Source organism: Passer domesticus, chromosome 6 (assembly GCF_036417665.1).
Source record: "Passer domesticus isolate bPasDom1 chromosome 6, bPasDom1.hap1, whole genome shotgun sequence".
Lineage (NCBI taxonomy): Eukaryota > Metazoa > Chordata > Aves > Passeriformes > Passeridae > Passer > Passer domesticus.
This window is the reverse complement of record NC_087479.1, coordinates 50,613,330-50,633,325: the sequence shown is the minus strand read 5'-3', so window position 1 is coordinate 50,633,325 and position 19,996 is coordinate 50,613,330. Positions and strand designations below refer to the sequence as shown.

The 19,996-nt window shown below is 40.1% G+C and overlaps 1 protein-coding gene across 2 annotated transcripts; it reads right to left on the bottom strand.

Annotated features, from left to right (window-relative positions):
* Positions 1 to 232: 232 nt before the first annotated feature.
* COPB1 (COPI coat complex subunit beta 1) lies at positions 233 to 18,732 on the bottom strand. 2 transcript variants are annotated; one of them, XM_064425415.1, is made up of 22 exons: positions 18,615 to 18,732; positions 16,061 to 16,212; positions 15,154 to 15,383; positions 14,365 to 14,534; positions 14,057 to 14,171; positions 13,406 to 13,498; positions 12,736 to 12,873; positions 11,654 to 11,773; positions 11,117 to 11,224; positions 10,879 to 11,025; positions 10,300 to 10,445; positions 9,203 to 9,299; positions 8,449 to 8,609; positions 7,783 to 7,903; positions 7,202 to 7,429; positions 6,847 to 7,026; positions 5,903 to 6,047; positions 4,377 to 4,496; positions 3,907 to 4,052; positions 2,579 to 2,668; positions 1,691 to 1,846; positions 233 to 567 (listed from the first exon to the last, which is right to left on the bottom strand). In XM_064425415.1, exons 2-22 carry the CDS (start codon positions 16,149 to 16,151, stop codon positions 508 to 510), a joined length of 2,862 nt encoding a protein of 953 aa, XP_064281485.1. In that variant the 5' UTR covers positions 16,152 to 16,212; positions 18,615 to 18,732; the 3' UTR covers positions 233 to 507. The 2 variants fall into 2 exon arrangements, with proteins under 2 accessions (XP_064281485.1, XP_064281486.1); XM_064425416.1 differs by lacking the exon at positions 18,615 to 18,732 and adding an exon at positions 18,245 to 18,263.
* Positions 18,733 to 19,996: the final 1,264 nt, after the last annotated feature.

Genomic DNA, 19,996 nt, shown 5'->3' with positions numbered 1-19,996 from the left:
CATTACCATCTAGAATATACAGCCTTTAATTTAGTTGGCAAATGTATATTCTCCTAGATATACCAGAGTATTTCAAGAATCATGATGACACACTCACACATTCAGGCCTAGCCATTATTGTAAACACTTAAGCGATTACAGACTCCCACTTTCTCAGAGCATCAAAGTATTCCTGGACAGATATTCAATATTGATCAGATAATACAGAGATTATAATTTACAGACAAAACAGTACTGGTATAACTTGTTTATTGTACTGTGAGCATCAGTATATATTAGAGACAAAGAAAACATGACTTCCAGGACAAAGAAAAAAAACCCCTGGAGATTTAAAATTTGCCCACTATCAATCATGGAGAACCTATAAATTATCTGCTGGAATGCTTTTAGCTCAAAAGCTTGGCTTCTACAATTACAGAACACTGAAGAATATGAGATGTTCTGGATCCCAAAAGCCACATACCTAAGGTTAAACTGTAAAAGACTTGAAAAGACATTAGGTAAAATTTATAAACTTGTCTTCTTCTGAGACAGATTGATCTTATCTCCCAGGCTCAGGGCCATTCCCTGTAAGGAAAAGAAAGACAACAATCATGACACAAATACTTCACTTGAAAAGAACTTTCTCTCATCTATATTAAAATTGAAGTTCCGTATACAGAAATCTATTGAGTCAGTGGCATGGAAAATTTCTTCGTACATTTCATAGTGCTCACTTCCTTATCACTCACTAGGTAAAGGTTAGGTCTACATATATTATTGAGACAATGAAATTTAATTGAGCTGGCAACTGTTGATAACACATGAAAAGCAGAAGAATAAAACCTATTTTAACCTTTTGACCTCTCACCAATTGAAAGAGGACTACCAGGGGAGAAATTCCAACTGCCTGTCCAGTTACTGAAATTCAACTGTTGAAAGTCCCAGTGCTGATACCAGCACACTCAGTGCACCACAGCTACGGAAAATTATTTAATCACAGTGCCAGATTAATATTGCACAAAACCTGAAGAACCATCAAAAGAAACTGCATGAATGAATCCACATATTCAACAGCACAATGATTTCAAGATGAAACCATGCTGGCATATGTAACTGAATGCAATTTTATGTAAAAATGGCACTGTAACATATCAGAAACTTTAATTTAAACCAGACCAAAATCTTTGTAGTGATATCTCATAAACAAAATGTTTTCTTTAAATATGAAAACTCTCAGGTACTCCTTTATTGTACACTGTTTAAAATAATTCTATATTACACTGGTGTTTTTGCTTCATTTATCCCAAACCCCAGTCTTTTTTTTCATTTGAGAGGTAGAAACTCTAAAATCCAAAGCAGACTCATATATCTACAGAAAAAAAAAACTACTAAAAACCCTGGGATTTTCTTTTGTTGTTTTAAAAAAAGAATCAGTGAATAGCAATTACATGCATAAAATTTCCTTGTTGTGTGACACTGAAATGTGCTATTTAGCTGGAAAAACATCATGCAACCCTGGGGCATATTTGCTCTTTATTTAAAAGCAATAAGATATAATTTGCAGCACTATGGACAAAATTGGGAAATCTTGGCGCAAAGGCCTATTTAATGGCAAAACACCGGGAGAAAAGACAGTCAAAAATCTGTAGATTTTTAGGAGTGCTTGGCACACTGGCCTAGGAAGGGTGAGGATGACAAGCCCCATTACCTGACTCTTGGCCCGGATCCGTATGTGGCCGGTGACAGGAGCCTCTGGCCCCAGGTGAATCGGCTTCTCAATGCTCACGTTGGCCAGGGCGTCTTCTCCGAAGATGGAGCGGGCGTAAAGATTGGCTGCCATGAAGCCACAGTAGCCTGAAAGGGCCTGTGGAAAGAACATGGGAACTCCTGAAAGACCAAAATCCTCTAAACGCAGTTTAGTTCACCCTAAGTTTACTAGGCAGTTATCAATGCATCATGTTTACACCTCTTTCTTCACCTGGAATGTTTTGTAACATGTGGGAATCATGCACTGGGAAACAGCTGTGGCCTTTTCCTACAATTCATGTTGGGAATGATGCAGTCTGTAGAATTCACCAAGACAAGGCAGGAGGGCATTTTATGGTTTGTTTCAACCAACAGCAAAATGGCAAAAAGCTAAACAGCTACTAAATTTAATTTGGTTACTACACATGTAGTAGCTAATAGCTATCATACATGCTATATCTTAACAATAACTAGCTATTCTATGTATTTATTTTGCTTTATCACAAAAAGGCTAAACTGGCAAAAGAAAGGTATATTTTGTCAGAGAAGGAAGAAATATGGAGCTACTAAAAAACCTCTTTATGTAAACAGATGGTGCCATCAAGTCTATGCTACAGCTTAGCTACTATGAATCACAATGGACATTCTGATTTTCCACCTTGGGACTACAGAGAATTTTGGTAACATTTATCAGCTTTCACTAATTTCAGAGTAAAAGCTTTGAGGTATATGTACTATTTCATTTTGTAAGCAGGCACTTCCAAGAATATTAACAACAAATATTGACAAATTAAATAATAAAGCACAGGAACTAAAAAAGGTATCTAAAACTCTCCAAGAAATAACTCACCTTCTCTGGAGTCAGGCATTTCATATTGGTTGACTTCAGTATGTGCTGTAAGTATTCATTTAAATCAATTATATTTGTATTCACTGTTACCTTAAGGAAGAAAAAAAAACCAAAACAATTACTTTAATTAGCACCTCAGGTATTTCTGAGATCTCTTCTTCAGGGCTGTATAAAGGAGATCACTTCTGCATTCCTCCTTGAGGAACAGCACACTCAGTAAGCTGCATGCACTTCCCACTATGTGGCGGCAGCACAGAAAGTCTTCCCCTCCCACCCTCCACTTGTTAAGATAGAGAATTTCATGCTATTACCATGGTTTCTAAAATCTATTGGGTGAATATGATATTCTGTTGAACATCTAGATTCTCTATAGCAAACAGTGGACTCCTTGTCTGAATACAGTTTACACATTGCCCAGAACAAGAAAAAGCAATACCTAGTCCAAAGTTTGCTTTTAACCAGTGATAAAGATTTCTTTTGTCTTCCCCTTCTAGCAACAAAGCTCTCTGGGCTGCCTTGGCTTTATCACATTGCATATTATGTGCCTTGTTTCAATTGGTTTTTAACATATCTCTTAGAAGGAGACTAAGGCTTCGAACTACTAAGGCTTCATACATCAGGTATTACAATATATTGTGCACAAGTTCCCCTCAGACATTTAAATCTAGTCTCAAGTGAGCACACCTATATACCACACAAGGCTACAGTTCATGTAAAATATCTCCTATTCTGTTTCTATTCAATTTTTGTATGATATCATCTCCCTTAAACCCTTTTTTCAGGTTTGGGCACCCTCAGTTACTATGAAGTGTAAGCACTGTCTTGCTGGTCTTACACAGCACCCAGAACTTTATGCTACAGCTGTACTGCGAAGTAGCAAAGTGAAAGAAAGATGTTCCTATCCCCCTGGCAAGGGGCTGGACTAAACAACCTTAAAAAGGTCCCTTGCAACCCACAGGACAATGTGATTAAGAACTGGAGAGGCTGAGCTGCATGAGTAATTCTGCAGCCTCAGTATAAACTTACACTTGTTGCCATCTCACCTTTGAGCCAAAATACACTGCAATCACCAGTCAGCTTGGACAGCTTCCATACAGGAGGTAAAGCTCAATGCACACAACCTCTTTTGCAAGCCAAAAACCCAGTTATTGCATTGCTAAGCTTGTGAAACTGATAAGATAGCTGTAAGAGAATAAGCTGCTTGAGGCAAACATCCAATGAGGATGTTCAGTGAGATTTATGTGGCGATAGATAATGCTGCTGTAGAACACGAGACAGAATTGTATCTCACCAACAAAGTAACATACAAATAAACCCCAAAAACTAACTTTGTTTTCCCACTCAAATTCTGCCCACATCTGTCTGAACTCAGCATCTGTACAGGAAGCAGGCTGGATGTAATCCATGATGTCAATGTGAATATCACTGAGAACCACACAGTTTCTGTCGCTGGCTGCTCCAGAGACATCGTACACTGCAAGAGAACACACAAAACCATTTGTGAATGTTCCAAAAAGTGAATTTGCACTTAATAAGGGTGCTGAGTTACCATCTGCCAGTTAACAGCAGTCAACCCTTGCTCAATCTCATGCTGACAATCATCCTAAAGGTAGCACATTCTATAATGGTTTTAAGTAACAGTGATATAGATTTTTATTTAAATCATCATAAAATATTCTTACACTGTAATTTAATTTCTTCTCCCAATATGAAGGGTTTTACTTCTTTTTGAGCACATTAAGAAGTTAAAAATGCAAAACATTCATGTTACTTTTGCACAATGAAATTGTTTACTTACCAACATTACCAAAAATTATTCCATTTTCTGTTGAAGCAACTTTGACATTAGCTTTAATGTTTGCAAAATCATGTGGAGCAAGTGTCAGAGGAGATGGTTTTTCCACAAGTTTCAAGTCACCTGTGTAAAGAAATTGGGATATGAAATCAGGGAACACCAGCAGTATACAGTGAGCTTAGCTTCTGAACAACAGCTTTTTATTCACTTGTCATTCAATTTTTGCATGTATAGAGCTGTACTGAACACCACCATAAAGATATTAGTTGATTTGGAATTGGTTGTTCTTTTTTTTTATAGTTTTCTAATCGCAAGATAAATTACACTACATACAAATTTCAGTTAAAATATTGCTGTGTTCACCCAAACCCCACTGAAAACAAATGCAAATATTGAATTAAATGAGCTTTGGATGGAGTTTAGTATTCATTTATCAAGGAAATGGTTAATTCTACCTTGTATTTTAATCACTGACATCACCATAAGGCCTAACCCTATAGTCAAGTGCCTCAAACTCAAAGTACAATGTCCAGCAATACAGGCACTAAGCTATTTATGAGCAGGTCAAAAGTATCCCCTTGAATCTGAATACAATTGCTCCAATGAAACACTAAGGGATGAATTTTTACTAATCCTTCAGTAAGCAATTGGAAAGACTCCTTAATTCTATTAAACTGCAACTTGAGAACACAGCATGAACAGCATGAGCTCCACACATGGGAGTGATGCCTCAAGTCAGCTTTTGCAGTACATCAGCTGGGAAATACAGAATTCCACTTTACTGAGCTGACAAATAAAAAATACAACCTATTAAATAATGCATCCATTTGATTTATTTCCATTATTAGTCTCATCAAATTATGTACAAAATTTTAGGAGAAAGGTTATGCCCCTCCAGTCATGTTTACCATGGTGAAAAGTACATAATGTGAGTTCTCCTAGCATATTGGAAATGTATTTCAGCTCCTGACTGCCAAAGCAGAGGACAACTAATAAGAAACTGGTTACTGTTCTTGATTTATCTGCTCCAGTGACTCCTCTAAGAGAAGTTAATGAAGCCTCAGTATTGTCCAAGCAAGACTCTGGTACAGGGAATGGTTTCAGTTGAGTAAATGCAGTATTTAAGTACCTCAGGCTGAGTGCAAAAACCACCTAGGGCAGATGGCTTTCTGCTCCATGCCAGTTGGGATTTTGACCTATTTTTATTTCCTGTCTATGGTAGCAGCACAATGAAAAATAAGTACATCAAAAAACCTGTCTCTATCTCAGGAAAAAAGGACAAGGGGAAACGGAACACTATGTTTTTAGTGATAAAATCTGACTATGGCTTATATAATCAAATTGCATTGTCAGTGTCAGTACATACAAACTTCCACCAAATATTTAAAACCGTATATTTTTAAAGGCATTCAAAATGGTGACTAACTGGCATCACTTTGGAAGTGTTTCAGGAATTCCTTCCATCAGGGTAATGCCCATTTCCCAGAACCTCAGAGCTGCTCTGTTTGCAGCAGTGCAGCCCTCCTTACCCAGCGTGGCCAGCTCCAGGGTGCAGTTCTGCAGAGTGTCACTGGTCTGGTTGACCACGAGCACGTCCAGCACGATGTCATACTGATTGACGTGGACATAGGCTTCTGCATACACAGGGTCTGAGAAACCTGTCAGCTGAGTGACCTGTGACACAAGCCAAGGGATTCACCTTCTCAGAAACCAGTTTAAAAACACAGAATCATTCAAACAATCACAAAAAATAAGAATAAAGTATACTTAAATTTATTATTCTTTCATATGGGCCTCCAAAACAAGTAGGCTTCCTTCACATGTCCTCCTGCATACACACTCTATCTTTATATACACATATAAACCCTCTCCAGATGAAATGAATTCTGAACTAATAACTTCCTAAAATATGAACTGTAATGCCATTTATTCTTAAGAAGATCAGCAGCACAAAGAAATGCAAAATGAAAGGTAACTTCAAACATCAAAAAAAAATCATCAGTTCTTTCAAAGTCTGGGGGTTTAACTCTTAACTAATGAATTACTCAAGTGATTTATTCTCCTTAAACCTCCTCAGCAGGTTCTGCTAATCTACAGGAAAAAAAAAAGGCATAAAGAGAGTGAAATAAGGATGCATTGCACTTGGCAATAGGATACAGCAGCCAAACAAAGGGGATCTTAATCACTTCTGGTGTCCTTGCTCCTTTCCCCATGAACTTTATTGGGATTTCAAAGCAGCAAACCCTAATTTCTTTTCCACATTCCACCAGCTCAGCACTCTCCAAGTCTCCTTCTTGTTCCTCCTCTTCCCATTTGAGAAGGTAACAACTATTAGCACAAGTGCTTTTCCTCCTCCTGATCCTAACCAGGATATAACTGGGTCTTCCCAATCAACCAACATAGTCTGGTTCATCAGTTCCAGTCTGCAATTCCCAAAGTGATGCATACAATTAAAGCACTGATTTCCCACTACCTTATTAAGTTTGGAAGCAAGAGGATCAGCAGCCTCTTTCCTCTGTGTGTTTCCCATTGCTGCAAGAAGGCTAAGCTGGAACTGGTCTTCTTTTGAGCTCATTTCATTTTTAGCAGTAAGCTGCATGAAGGAAATGGGATCATCTGGCTGAATTGTCACATTCCTCTTCTCAGATTCTTTCTGTGGAAGAGAGTAATTCAAGAATTTGCAGTGAATTCCATTCCCCAGCACAGAAAAACTGTCAAATAATGGCTGACCTACACAGAGTCAAATGGTGACATTTTTGGGACCAGCTTGGATGTGAACACCTGTAAAAACTCCAAGTGTTTATGGTTACACACTTATAACAGCTCACCTTCTGGGAAAGTTTCTCCTCTTCCAGCTTGGCTGACAGCATGTGAGAGAGGGACTGCCTGCATTCTTTGTTGAAAATGTCATTCATGAGAGGAGAACACTCTGACAACACTTTCAGACACAACGAAATACGATCCACATCATCATCTGTAATTGGCTTCTTGGGAAGAGAAGACTTTCCCAAGTGGAGAATAGTGGCCATCAGCAGCATAGCTTCAGCATTAAAGGACTGAGAAGGAGCACAAAGAGAATGGAAGAAGGTTATTGCATTTTCCACAGCTTTAAAGAAATGTTGACTTCTGACTTATTTTAAAAAGGTGTGTATTAATAAAATCGTAACATCTCTGAACAGATTACTTAGTTTTTTAGTACTTGTTATCTGAAACCAAGGAGAATGATTTAGAGACTGTCTAGACAGAATGGCTGGAAAGCAGCAGGTCCTGTTTGTGATCCAAACTATCATTATTATCTGATCACATAACTGGTACTTTACTTTGGACTTAACCCATTTTGCATCTTTGTAAACGGAAAGAGGTAAAAAGCAGCTCTTCTTTAAATGTGAAAACACAAGAGATGACTCACATTTTGTTTCTTCTTTTCCTGAACTAGGGACACATAACGTAAAGCAATCTTGGTTAAAGTTGTAGCAAGGGAAGCTGCAACAAAGAAATCTCCATCCAGCAAGAATCCTCGTAAGGGAGGTCTGCAAAGACAAACGATCCTCAGAAAACTACTTTTGGATGACAATCTTCAGCCTACTTCTCTTGATATCTTAACTTTCACACTGTACAAGCAAAACAAGTTTGAAACTCCTCACAAGGTTGGGTTTTTACCTTCTCAACGTAATTTTCTAGATACAGAGACTTCCACAAGTCACACAGTCATTTCTATGTGGACTAGGGAGAGAGAGGTGTAGGAGTGCAAAGTGATATAAAGTGAAGAAAATATTTTAATCTAAAGGCAGTATCTCTGTATCCAACTAAAACTGTGAAAGAGCTTTAAAAGTAAAAAAAAAAAAATCAACTAGCATTTAGGATATCATAATTAATAAAGCACTTATTTATACAGTAAGCTTTGATTACAAATCCTAAGCAATCGAGCAACTTCCTATACTGTTTAACTGGGATAACACCTTAAACCAGGAAATTCCCTCAACCACTGAACTTTGCATGACAGATAACACCACTCAAATAAATGAAGATAAAAATTAATCAAGTCATTCCTGGCCAAGCAGGAAATCACAAATACCTGTCTTCTTCCTTTTTGGCAGGTCGGGAACTGCTAAGAGCACTTTGTGTTGCATAAGTGCCCATCTCTGTCACTAATTTTTGGGCTGGACCAACAGACACCTCTTCTTCAGGTTTGAGCTCACCAGCTTCTTTCTTGATTTCAGATTCTACTATTGGGATCTAGAAATGAGCAGAAAGCAACTGTTACAATTAAAATACAAGATATGTTTTTGTTCTTCAGGTTTTAATAAAAATTATCTGCATTACTGAGTATTTTATAAGCAAAAGGTCAGCTACAGTGCATGGGATTGGGGAGAATTCAAGGAAATAAGCAGATATTGAAATACATATTGAAGCTTCCTGCACATGCAATAAAGCTCTCATTAATTAATTAGACTTTGTTACAGAAGTCATTCTCTCAGAACAACCCAGACTTAAAGCATTTTTTTCTTTGCTACTGGATATAATTAAATCATATCTTAAAGCTGCCATAGTTTTCTGAAATAAGGAATTTACCAACTCTTCTCTTAACAGGTATCACTTATTCTCAGCTCAAGTGTGCTACTTGAAAAAAATGAGCAATGAATGCAAAACCCTGACTACTTTGTACTTAAGATTTCCTGGGCAAATGCCATTACACATAACAAGTCCCCAGCACATTGTTGCATCTTACTTGATCTTTCTAAAATACTTTTTCTTAGAAAAGCCACTGCATGATGGCAGGAAAAACCACAGAGTAAACACAGTTTACAAAGACCCCAAAATATACACACCTCTCCGAGTGATCTGCGGACCTCCGTCATTACACTTTGTATGTCCTCCTTTGTGCTGCAATATTCTCCAAGGATCCATAATGCTCCTCGATAAATCCTGAGACAAGAACAGTAATTTAAATCATGCTTTTGTGATATACTCAAACTAGCACCAAGAAAAGTGATTTAAAGTGATTTATCAGGTAGTAAAGGCCAGTCTTGAGAAATTCAAAAGGACATAATTGACAAAAGCAGGTTAAATCAAAAGCAATTATCTTTTAAGCCTCAGTAAACTCATGAAAAAGTACATCAAATTAGATATATTCTCTACTACATATTTATTTCCATCTGTGTTAAACCTGAAATACACAAAATTAAATTTCATTGTGATCATAATGAAATACTCCACTGCATGTGAATACAGTCAGCTCTAAATTTTCCTTTTAACTGAGACAAACTAATTTTTCCATTATACAGGAGAAAATTAAAAACCAAAACAAGAATGAAGATTAGGACAGCAAAGCTTCAGAGGGATTTTTTTCCCCACTTAATGAGATTACAATGGAGATGGGATTCAGAGTTTTCTGTGTATTAGGAGAATGACAGAGTGCTCTTCTGACACAGAAAACTTATTATATGACTTAACCATTACAGACCCATCAACAAGCAAAGTTTTTAGAGCCTTGAAAGGTACTAAAATAGCTTTATAGTTTGTAAAGCTCAGTCAATGTTAGATTAGGTTTTCTAATAAATGTTCAGTATTTCCAGTTGCCTACAAGTGCAAATTCCTTAGGAATTGTTTTAATAAATATATTACTTTATGTTTGGCCTTCATCAACACTACTTCCTAGCAAGATGAATTAAAATTACCAAGTGCATCACAGAAATTAAAATCGAATTTATTTTGTTTATTCAATGCATCAAAAACCAATTTATCTCTTGCCCAGGTAGGCAAGAAGAAAGCTGTACCTAGAAATCCTCTACCTCAAAATATCTAGGCTCAGAGTCACTCTGTGTGGGTAATGTGGATTTTGGTCAGTATTTAATGACAATATACATTCAATGCAAGTGAGACACAGGTGCCCACAAGTCTGTTTGATATAATATTCTGGACTCACTTGACAGATTTAATAGCATGAAAGACTTCAAGCATCTTCTCAATAATAAGAGGTCTGAGGTTTTCAAATCTCTGGATTGCTTCCCGCACAAACTCCAGGACATCGGCGGCTGCTGCTTCGTTGTTGTCACTAAGGAACTCCATCAGCTGCCACAAAAGATTGAACATCAGCACAAACAGCAGCATGGAGACGTTTGTACAATAGTGTTTCCCTTCTATGTTCAGAAAAATAAAATTCATCATGGATCTCCAGTGAAAAAAACCTGAAGTCAAACAACCTTAAGTTGATATTCCAAACAATATCACATAGTGATATTCCAAACAAGTATCACATTCCCAAACTGTTTTTCTAGTGATACAAATTATTGCATTTTTAAAGGTCCTCTTCAGCTCATATTCTTCAAAAACATAATAATTACAGCACAAAAAGTCCTGTGTTTCTTTAGGAATTAAAAATAGCATTGGCTATCGTGAGGTTAATTATGAGGCCACTATTAGGAACACCTCAGCTCCAGCAATTCTGCAGGTGTTGGGTATAGGTGTAACACATGTAATGAGAATATAATGAAAATTTGCATACCACTGGAATAACATTTGCAGCCATGTCTGGGAAGCGAACACTACAGGAATGCAGTGTCCGAACCAGGAGCTGTCTGTACTTGTCTGTATCTTCATGCTCTGTCACATTATTAGTTTTAATCACTTCCTTCTTCAGAACAATCACAAGCTGCAGAAAAGATCAAATCACATTTTTTAAAAAGTGACATTTTTCAAAAGAATGAAAATAGTGTAATGAATTAAAAGCACATGTAACTTACCTCCTCCACATTCCTTGAAGACACAAGATCCAGAGCCAGCTGAAGGGTCTTTTTGCGCACTTCTAGATCTGGGGTGCTCAACACTCTGAGGATGTCCATAACTAGATCCTGAAACAATAACAAAGTTAAGTATTTTGCCCTTTTAAATTACTTCCTCTTCATACAATTCTAATTTTCAGTCCTCAATAATTTTCAAAGCCTTTCTGGACACATAATATATGATCTACTGACAAGCAAGCAACAGGCATTAGAACTCCTCACGTTCATTTAATGCATTTACACAGAAGTCTCCTATGCAGCTGCACCATTAAACCTTAAAACCAGGACAGCATTTGTCATTGTTAATTTTTATGCAGACAATAAAAGCAGCCAAGTCAGAAACATAGAAGTCTATCCAATATATTTTTACCAAAAACATACTAACAGGAAATTGAAACTTCAGAAGTTCTTCTCCCCATACATTGCAAAAACCTGAGAGCTTTGTTATTGAAGGCTTTTCTTTCCTAAGGCTTACAGGAAAAGAGACAGCCCACATACCTGCAACACTCGTTCATGGGAGGGATGCTCCTTCAACTCAATCAAACGATCCAAGACAATCAGTTTCACATTATTATCACTTTCTTTAATAATCAAATCTATGTAGCATTGGGCAGCAGCCTAAAATTAAAAGGATCAAAATTGGTTCTTTTAGTCATGAAGAGGATAAACAGGAACATTTCTGAAATTGAGGAAAAGACTCCTTCTCTTTTACTATTAAAGCAGCTACTCAGAGCTGGCACAGAAATTAACCTGATAAACAGACTTTAAAATTTTTTGTTCACCATGTTACAAAACTCACACATGAAGGCTCACAATGGCATCAGCTTACAGTGCACAGACTTGACTTCAAATTCAAAGACAGATGTAAGCTAGGTTATCTGACATGCTTTGGGTCAGCTGTGAAATATGCAACAGGGCATGGAAACCAACTTAAAAGAGTTGGCAGTATTAGTCTACCTAGATTAGTTTTTAATGACAGCTTCTATGTACAGTGTGTCTACTTAACAAAAATGAATATGCCAAACCAAAAATGCTGGCATTCATACTCCCCCCTGACTTTTGGAAACTACTATTTACAATGCTCTAAATCTATGCATAACCTATCTTTTACATTTCCATACAAATTCAAAATTTCGAAGTGATCCTCAATAATCAGCTGTAGAAATATAAAACTAAGAACCCCAGGTCAATCAGTAATCATCATGAATCTTCACTGCTTTATGCTTCTACCCTGGTCTGAAATGAGTCATATTCATGAGTAAAAAATCTCATTCCATCTCTGAAATCTTCAGCTGTAGTCTGCTTTGCAAACTAGGCCTAGTAGATCGCAGGTTGGTCCAACAGTCTGCTCAGTATTCAAGCTTGTGCCCTACCAAAGTGACATGAAATCCACTAGCTCCAGGTCTGCTCAGTCTTTTTTTGTGACCAGTTCTGAGATACTTTAGGACAGTGTTTCACATGAGAAGTGCTGCACAGCCCATGTTACTAAACCCTTCCCTCCCAAGTATCAACATGCAGCACGCAGTGCTCACTTCAGTGCACTAGAAGCTACTGAAGAGCTGAAAACATCACTTTCATACCTTGATTGCTGTGGGTGCACTGGAGAGTGTAACCAGAGTACCTGCAGCCTCATACTTCACTGCAGGACTCGAGGACTGCAGCAGGTTGTAGATGCAGCGAATGAAGCGAGCTCTCTCTGATGGATTCGCGTGGCAGACCTCGATGAAAGAATGATCCACAGTTGGCACACAAAGAAAAGAGCAATCCTACAGCTCAGCAGCTCCACTATCTTACAGAGAGGAGAAAGCTAACCAAAAGGTGACAACCTTTTCTGGTGACACAAAGTGTCATTCACAGCTGTAAAAATCTAATTTCAAAAGCTGTTCTTGACAACTCTGAGCAATGTTACAGGGTCTTAAAATCTCCCATCAAAAGGAAGGGCAGAGCCTCTAACAGCTTCTGCAAGAGATGCCCTACTCATGCCCACCAAGATCACTCTGATAATACTGTCCCCATCACAGCAAATCTGGTGAGACTTATTGCTCTGTACAGTGCACACTTGAGCTCTTTATCATTTCAAGAGACAAATTTTATTCAGCTCTATTAAGCAATGACATATTCCTGACATGACCAAGAAGCCAGCCCAATCCCTTTTCCAGCAACATTCTACCCCTTTTAAAACAGTCTAATATAATTCTGTAAATTAACATGTACATTTATTTTAAATTTGCCACGACATTTTCCTTTTACCTTGTAAATTAGTTCAACAATAACCAACTGCAGTATGTCACCAAAGGTCTGCACTTGGTCAATACAGGTACTCAAGTAATCCAAAGCTCGATCCTACACAGAAGAGAAATTATTTTATGTTATTCAGAGTTTGCGCATTCAGTTGAATTTTAAATCAAAACACATTCTAAATATCAAAATAAAAAACAGCCTTTATGCAATGCTTCAACAGTTTAGGAAAATACTGTAGACCTAAAGAGAAAAATAATTCATCCTGTCTATAGAGGGCAAAAAGAGAGACAAACTAATGGCAGTTAGAAACAAAAGTGCCTGTAGAACAAGTAATCCAAAACATTAAACAGACACTGCCATTTCTTTCTCATGCAACTACAAAAACTTTAGAACAGTAGATAATGGAGTAATTCCCAGTGTGGTTATGCTCACATTTTTCAGCACCTTCACCAAATAGAGCAGTTCTCCTTTAACATAAAGAGAGCACTAAAGACAAGACCTACATTATCAGTACCAAATATCCCACAAAAGCATTAACACTACCATACCTGAGGTGTTTTTATGAATACAAGTGGCTTATACTACCAAAAAACTGCTGGCTAGTTACCCAGCATATTTACAATTATGAAACCAAATGACTTTGAGGGCAGGTATCCTCACCTGATCTGCATGAATTAGCATCATAAACGCATTTCTTTTGCAGCTTGCATCTTTCTCATTCACCAAGAAATCATGGATCAGTTCAGGAGCATCAGGTATAAGATGTTCAAAGTTCCTTTACAAGAAAAAAACGTAATTAAGAGCTACTGGCACGGAGCAGAACCCAATGATGCACATTAAACAGAAAAGGCACACAAACATAAAAATTCTGAACAGCACGCTAGGGAGTGGCAAATACTTGGGCTCTCAAAAGCTGCAGGCAGCCCTGGAGCTGTGCGTGCAGCACTGAGCCTGGCTGCTGCAGGTACCTGTAGATGGTGTAGATGGCCAGGACGGCGTTGCGGCGCACGTAGCTGTGCCGGTGCTCCAGGCACGCGCGGATGGCCGGCATCAGGGGCTCCAGCAGCTCAGCCTCCTTCAGCTTGCACAGGAAGCGCAGAGTGGAGCCTCGGATAAACTCATTGGGGTGCTGGAGATCCTAAAAGCAACAGGAAGCATGCTTGAAATGCCAGACTCTCCAAATGAATGCACTTACTTCACCCACACTCAGCTCTCCCATGGTACAAGTTTCCAACATCCCCAAAGACACCTCACAGTTTTCTCAAGAAATGCTTTCCTAAAGCACTGCTGCCCCACAATATTTAAAAATATGTGTTTATGTGCAATAAAACTTACAAAGCCTGTAGGATTTTTTTTCTAGATTATATTTTTCCAGCCCATTCCCAAAGTTGAAGCTCCTTAATATCTTTGTGAAGGTGTTTCCCAAATATACCACAACAGTGTCCTTTTATGACCCACAGCTTGTCCCAAGATGCCTGCAAGATGGTAACTATGTTACCCCTGACCTTTAATGTTCACTGACAAGGAAACAGAGCACTAAATTTTTGTTAAGTTGTACCAGTAAAAGAATACAAAACTCCTTGGTTGTAGGTCTGCTGCCTATCTGAAGTTATCCAGCTCTGAAGCGCTGAGACACAACTGATAGGAAGGAAATGCTGAGCATAAACAATGTTTATTTGTATCAGTAACACGAAATGCTACCCCTTCTACAGAGATCCAGCAGAGGAACACAACCAATGAAATAAACAAGAAGCTACCTTTCTGTATGCATCACACACGAGGATCATCTCCTGCAGGAGCCTGCCATCTGGAGTGGTCTTTGGCACGATCTCCCAAAAGACAAGCAGCAGCTTTTTGATGGTATGGTCTTGGAGAGGCAGCACAAAACGTATGATGGTCATCAGGAGCCCAGGCAGCTTCTCACCATTCAGAATCATGATGATTACCTTCTTCAAGGCCTCTGTCTTCAACTTGACATCTCCTTTTTCTAGAGGAGGAAATGAAGTGAGGAAGGCTGACATGTCACAGCTACTTTAACAGGAATATTGATCCTCAGTGTCAGAAGACACAAAATCCTCTGAAGGAGTGAAATACGGCATATCAATAAAATCCATACCTTTACTTCTAGTAAGGATAAAGAGGAAGCAAGAGATATTTAAAAATAAGGATGGAATTCATGGAATAATCAGAAGATCAATATATTGGAATTGAAAGAGTTCAAATTCCAAGGCTGTTTTAATGCTTAAATTTATACCAGGATATTACAGTGTGCTGTGGTGTCACACATATATCAGATACCAACACTGCTGTTTTGGCCAGCACATTCCACAGTGCACTGAACAAGTGACAACAGAATTTGTTGCTTATTCTAAAAAAATCTGCTCAAATCTGCCTTAGCCCAAGCAGGTATTACTTAAAACTCTCAAAAAAAAAAAAATTCAGATTTTGCACAGTGTGGAGTACACCAAAGCACATAAAAGAATATCCTGAAGTTTCTCAAAACACAGCAAACAGAGGAACATCCACCTTCCAGAACTCAACAGAAAATAAACATGAAACTGACTTGTTTCATCTTACAAAATGTAAACAGTACTCTAGGAAAGGCACAATGAGAGAATAATTCAGGTAAGATGGAAGTATCCCTCAGTCACTGCCAGTACTTGCCTAGGTCATTTTTTAGGCTGATTTCAGAAGGTGGCTCTGAGTCCATGGGAACATTGATCAAGGTGTAACACACGTTCTCTGCAGCAGTCATGGCTCTTGGTTACAGCAGTCCTCTCACGGGAAGAATTATTTTCACACAAATGTCAGACAACCTAAAAACCAAGCAAACAACACCATCCCAAAGTTAAAAGATTTTATTAACAAACACAAAAGCATAATTATAACTGACTTAAGGCTTGAAGGGATTGCTGGATTTTTTGAGAAGCTGCATGCAAAACATTTCTTGCTTGGTTGTTACCCTAAAATATTCCTGTGAGCACCGCAAAGATGAAGAGCATGACATTTTCCAGAGACAACAGAAAAAAACCAAAATCTTTCCAATATTCTGGGCACATTCAGGGATAACAGAAGTGTACAGGGCACCTGACTGAAGCCAAATGAATGCAGCAGCTCCTCCCTCCTGAAGACATTCCCTGATCCCAGCTGTATATCCCCTGCACTCCTGTGCCCCTCCAGGTGAATGACCCAAGCTGCAGAATCAGCTGAAAATCTCCACAGAAAAAAAAAAAAAAAAAAAAAAAAAAAAAAAAAAAAGAAAAAACTAAAAGTTCTGGACTCAATCAACAAGTTGAATCAGTCTGTGCAGGAAGCTTTGGAGATGAGCACAAGATCCAACAGAGCACAAACCAAGGATGGGAGTAAGGAAAAAGTGATGGGGAGAGAAGCATTTTACCTGCCAGGGATCATCAGATCAGCTCAACCCTACTGTCTCCACTAGACACTAATGAGGAAACCAAGACTTTTTATGGTGAAAATGGACAAGAAGGCTACAGATCTATCAAAGCTGCTGTGTGCCTGGCAGCCCAGGTAATGAAATCTGCTGTTAAGCTCAATTCACATTCTCATGTTTGTTCTTTCCTTGTGTAATAGATATCTAGGATCAAATCAACCTTGTTCTTCTATTTCTTAAGTAATGAAAAATGCTCAAGCTTGAGCTTGCTTGGCTAATGCTGTGACACCACACTGACAAGCACAGCAAAGAAAACCATTACTGTTTATTACATGAGCATTTTTGTGCTTTGTACAGAAACTGTGTCAAAAATAAACCAGCTTTTATTGATATTAGTTGTCTGGAAGTCTGAGACTCCTTTTTCTCATCAAATGGGCACCCAGAGACCCTCACCCTGAACAGGGAGCAGGGAAGTTGTGCTGAACTGGGCTGCTGTCTCTTTCTCCACACAAGAAAACAACTCACATCAATCAGCACCACAACAACCACCCCAAAAAATATTTGCAATACAAATTTTTAAGGAAACACTCCTGTTCCCGTTATGAATTCTGTGTTTTAAGGCCTAGATTCCTCAGCCTTGTTGCTCACAAATATCTACACTAACCACCCATTTGTGAAATGACTGGATGTGGCACCATGCTCCAGTTGACAAAGGTGGTGATCAGTCAAAGGTTGGATTTAATGATCTCAGAGGGCTTTCCCAACTCTTTTCTTGCCTCAGCAGCAGCTTTTTGCTTACAATTCCTAGGCTGCTACCCAGAATTCCTGCCTCAAAGCCCTGCAGCCAGCACCTTCACCTACAAGAACAACTCACACAGACCACAAAGCAGATCCTTGTGAAAGCAGGGCAGGTATCTCTACTCATACAAAGACCTCAGCTGCAGGATTTCCAAAATCATGGTCAAACATATCTCTGAAGTGTGATAAATGAGTGCACTTTGGGCTCTGAAAAGCAGCAATGAAATACAACTCTCCTAAAACACAGAGCTGGGAGATGTGGCAGGGAGAACAACCACGCAGTTTTCCTCCTTGCAAGGCACAGAGAGTTGGAATCAGAGGCACTGAGAGCCCACAGGGACACGGATAGAGGTGCTGCTTTAACTCTGCAGCAGTAGTGAGTGTTGGTGAGTCACTGAAGGGTTGGGGTCGGAAGGGACTTTGAAGACGAATTCATTCCAACCCCTCATCACCAGACCAGGCTGCTCAGAGCCCACCCAGCCTGGCCTGGAACACTTCCAGGGACGGAGCACCCACAGCCAGACCTCGGCCCGCGGGGGAACCGAAAGTTGCAGAGTTTACAGAGCCCAAAGACAAAAGCCACGCCTGCTCGCACCTACAAGCCCGGGGAGCCTCGGGAACGGGGGCACTAATGGACCAAAACCTGGGGAATGCACCGGCCCACTGACGCACAGAGTGTTCAAAACGTTCACTGAGAAATCCCGGCGGATTTCCAGCCGGCTCGGGGCGGTTTCTCCCTCCACGTCCCAGTTCCTACTTCCACTCCAAACCCGGGCATTTTAAGCTACGATGCAAAACTCCCCTCAACGCCCGCGCCCCCCTGCCATTCCCCTGCGCCCAGCCCGAGACCCCCGGCGCCACGATCCCTCCCACAGCCGCCCGCACCCCGGGCCTGCCGGGGGCCACCGGCAAGGCGCCGGCGGGGCCCCGAGGCCTCGGGCCTTGCGGCGCCCGGCGGAGAAGCGGCGCCCGCTCGTTCCCCGCGGCGCGGCGAGGCCGCGGCGGGCCGGCCGCGCGGCTCCGTACCGGGCGGGGGGGTCGGGCCGGTCCCGGCGCGGAGCTCAGCCCGCGGCGCTGCCGCTCCGGCGATGGCTGACGTGGAGCCGCGCCCGCCCCGGCCACATCGCGCGTACGGCGGCCGCGGCGGGACACGCCTCCCGCCAGCGCGAAAGGGGCGGGGCCGCGGGAGGGGCGGGGCCTGTGACGTCACGGGCCCGCGCGTTGGGATCCGGGACCGTCGGGATGCGGGAAAACAGCGATGGATGGATGGATGGATGGATGGATGGATGGATGGATGGATGGATGGATGGATGGATGGATGGATGGATGGATGGATGGATGGATGGATGGATGGATGGATGGATGGATGGATGGATGGATGGATGGATGGATGGATGGATGGATGGATGGATGGATGGATGGATGGATGGATGGATGGATGGATGGATGGATGGATGGATGGATGGATGGATGGAACAAAACAAACAAACAAACAAAAAGGCAATAAAAGGGGGGGTAGGAAATGGTGAAGGGAAAAATAAGTAAGAAAACAAATAAATAGGCGGGGAAAAAAAGCAACTGGGGGAAATTAGTAAGGAACTGGAAAATAGATTACGGAAAATGAATAAAGGAGAGGGTACATACATCAATAAGGGAAAGGCAAAGGGAGGGAAAATGTGGGGGTAAACAAGGGGAGAGAAAAAAAACCAATGGGATGTGGAAGCAAAGGGAGAGAAAAAAACAATGGGATGTGGAAGCAAGGGGAAGGAAAAGAAGGAAAAAAACCAATAGGAAAACATAAATAACGGTGAAAAAGTAATTAAGGGGAAAAATGAAAATGAGTAAGAGGGGGGAAAATGAGTAAAGGGGGAAATAAATAAGGGAGAAAATAAATAGAAAAATAACAGGGAAAAACCAAAATAAAAATAAATTTAGGAAAAAGCAGCTTTTTCTAGCACTTATAAACCAAATATGCAGCCCTGACACTGTTCTTTTGCTATTTTCATATCTGAACTATTTGTATGGATTCAAGACTGTATTTAAAGCCTGTTCAAGACAGCACCATGGTTTATTAATTTTTGTTGAATAAATATTAATAAATTATTAATCTGCAAGTTCCAGGCCTGGGGTTTTTTTATGTTCAGTGAGCAGGTATCAGGGCCTATTAGGGTCCACCCCAAAAGTTGCTCCTTGTAATTTTCAGTGCAGTGATTGAGGAGAATAATTATATTAGAATGATCCAACATAGAAAAGACTGACCTCATTCTTGTTTCAAACACAGCATCCCAGCCAGGAAGCACCAATTCCCTGGGCCTCCCTGGCAGGTGACTCTGAGGAAGTCACTGTTAGTCCCAAATTTTGTGGCATTCAGCTTAAACCCAAAGAGCACCAGGGGCACACAAGCTGAA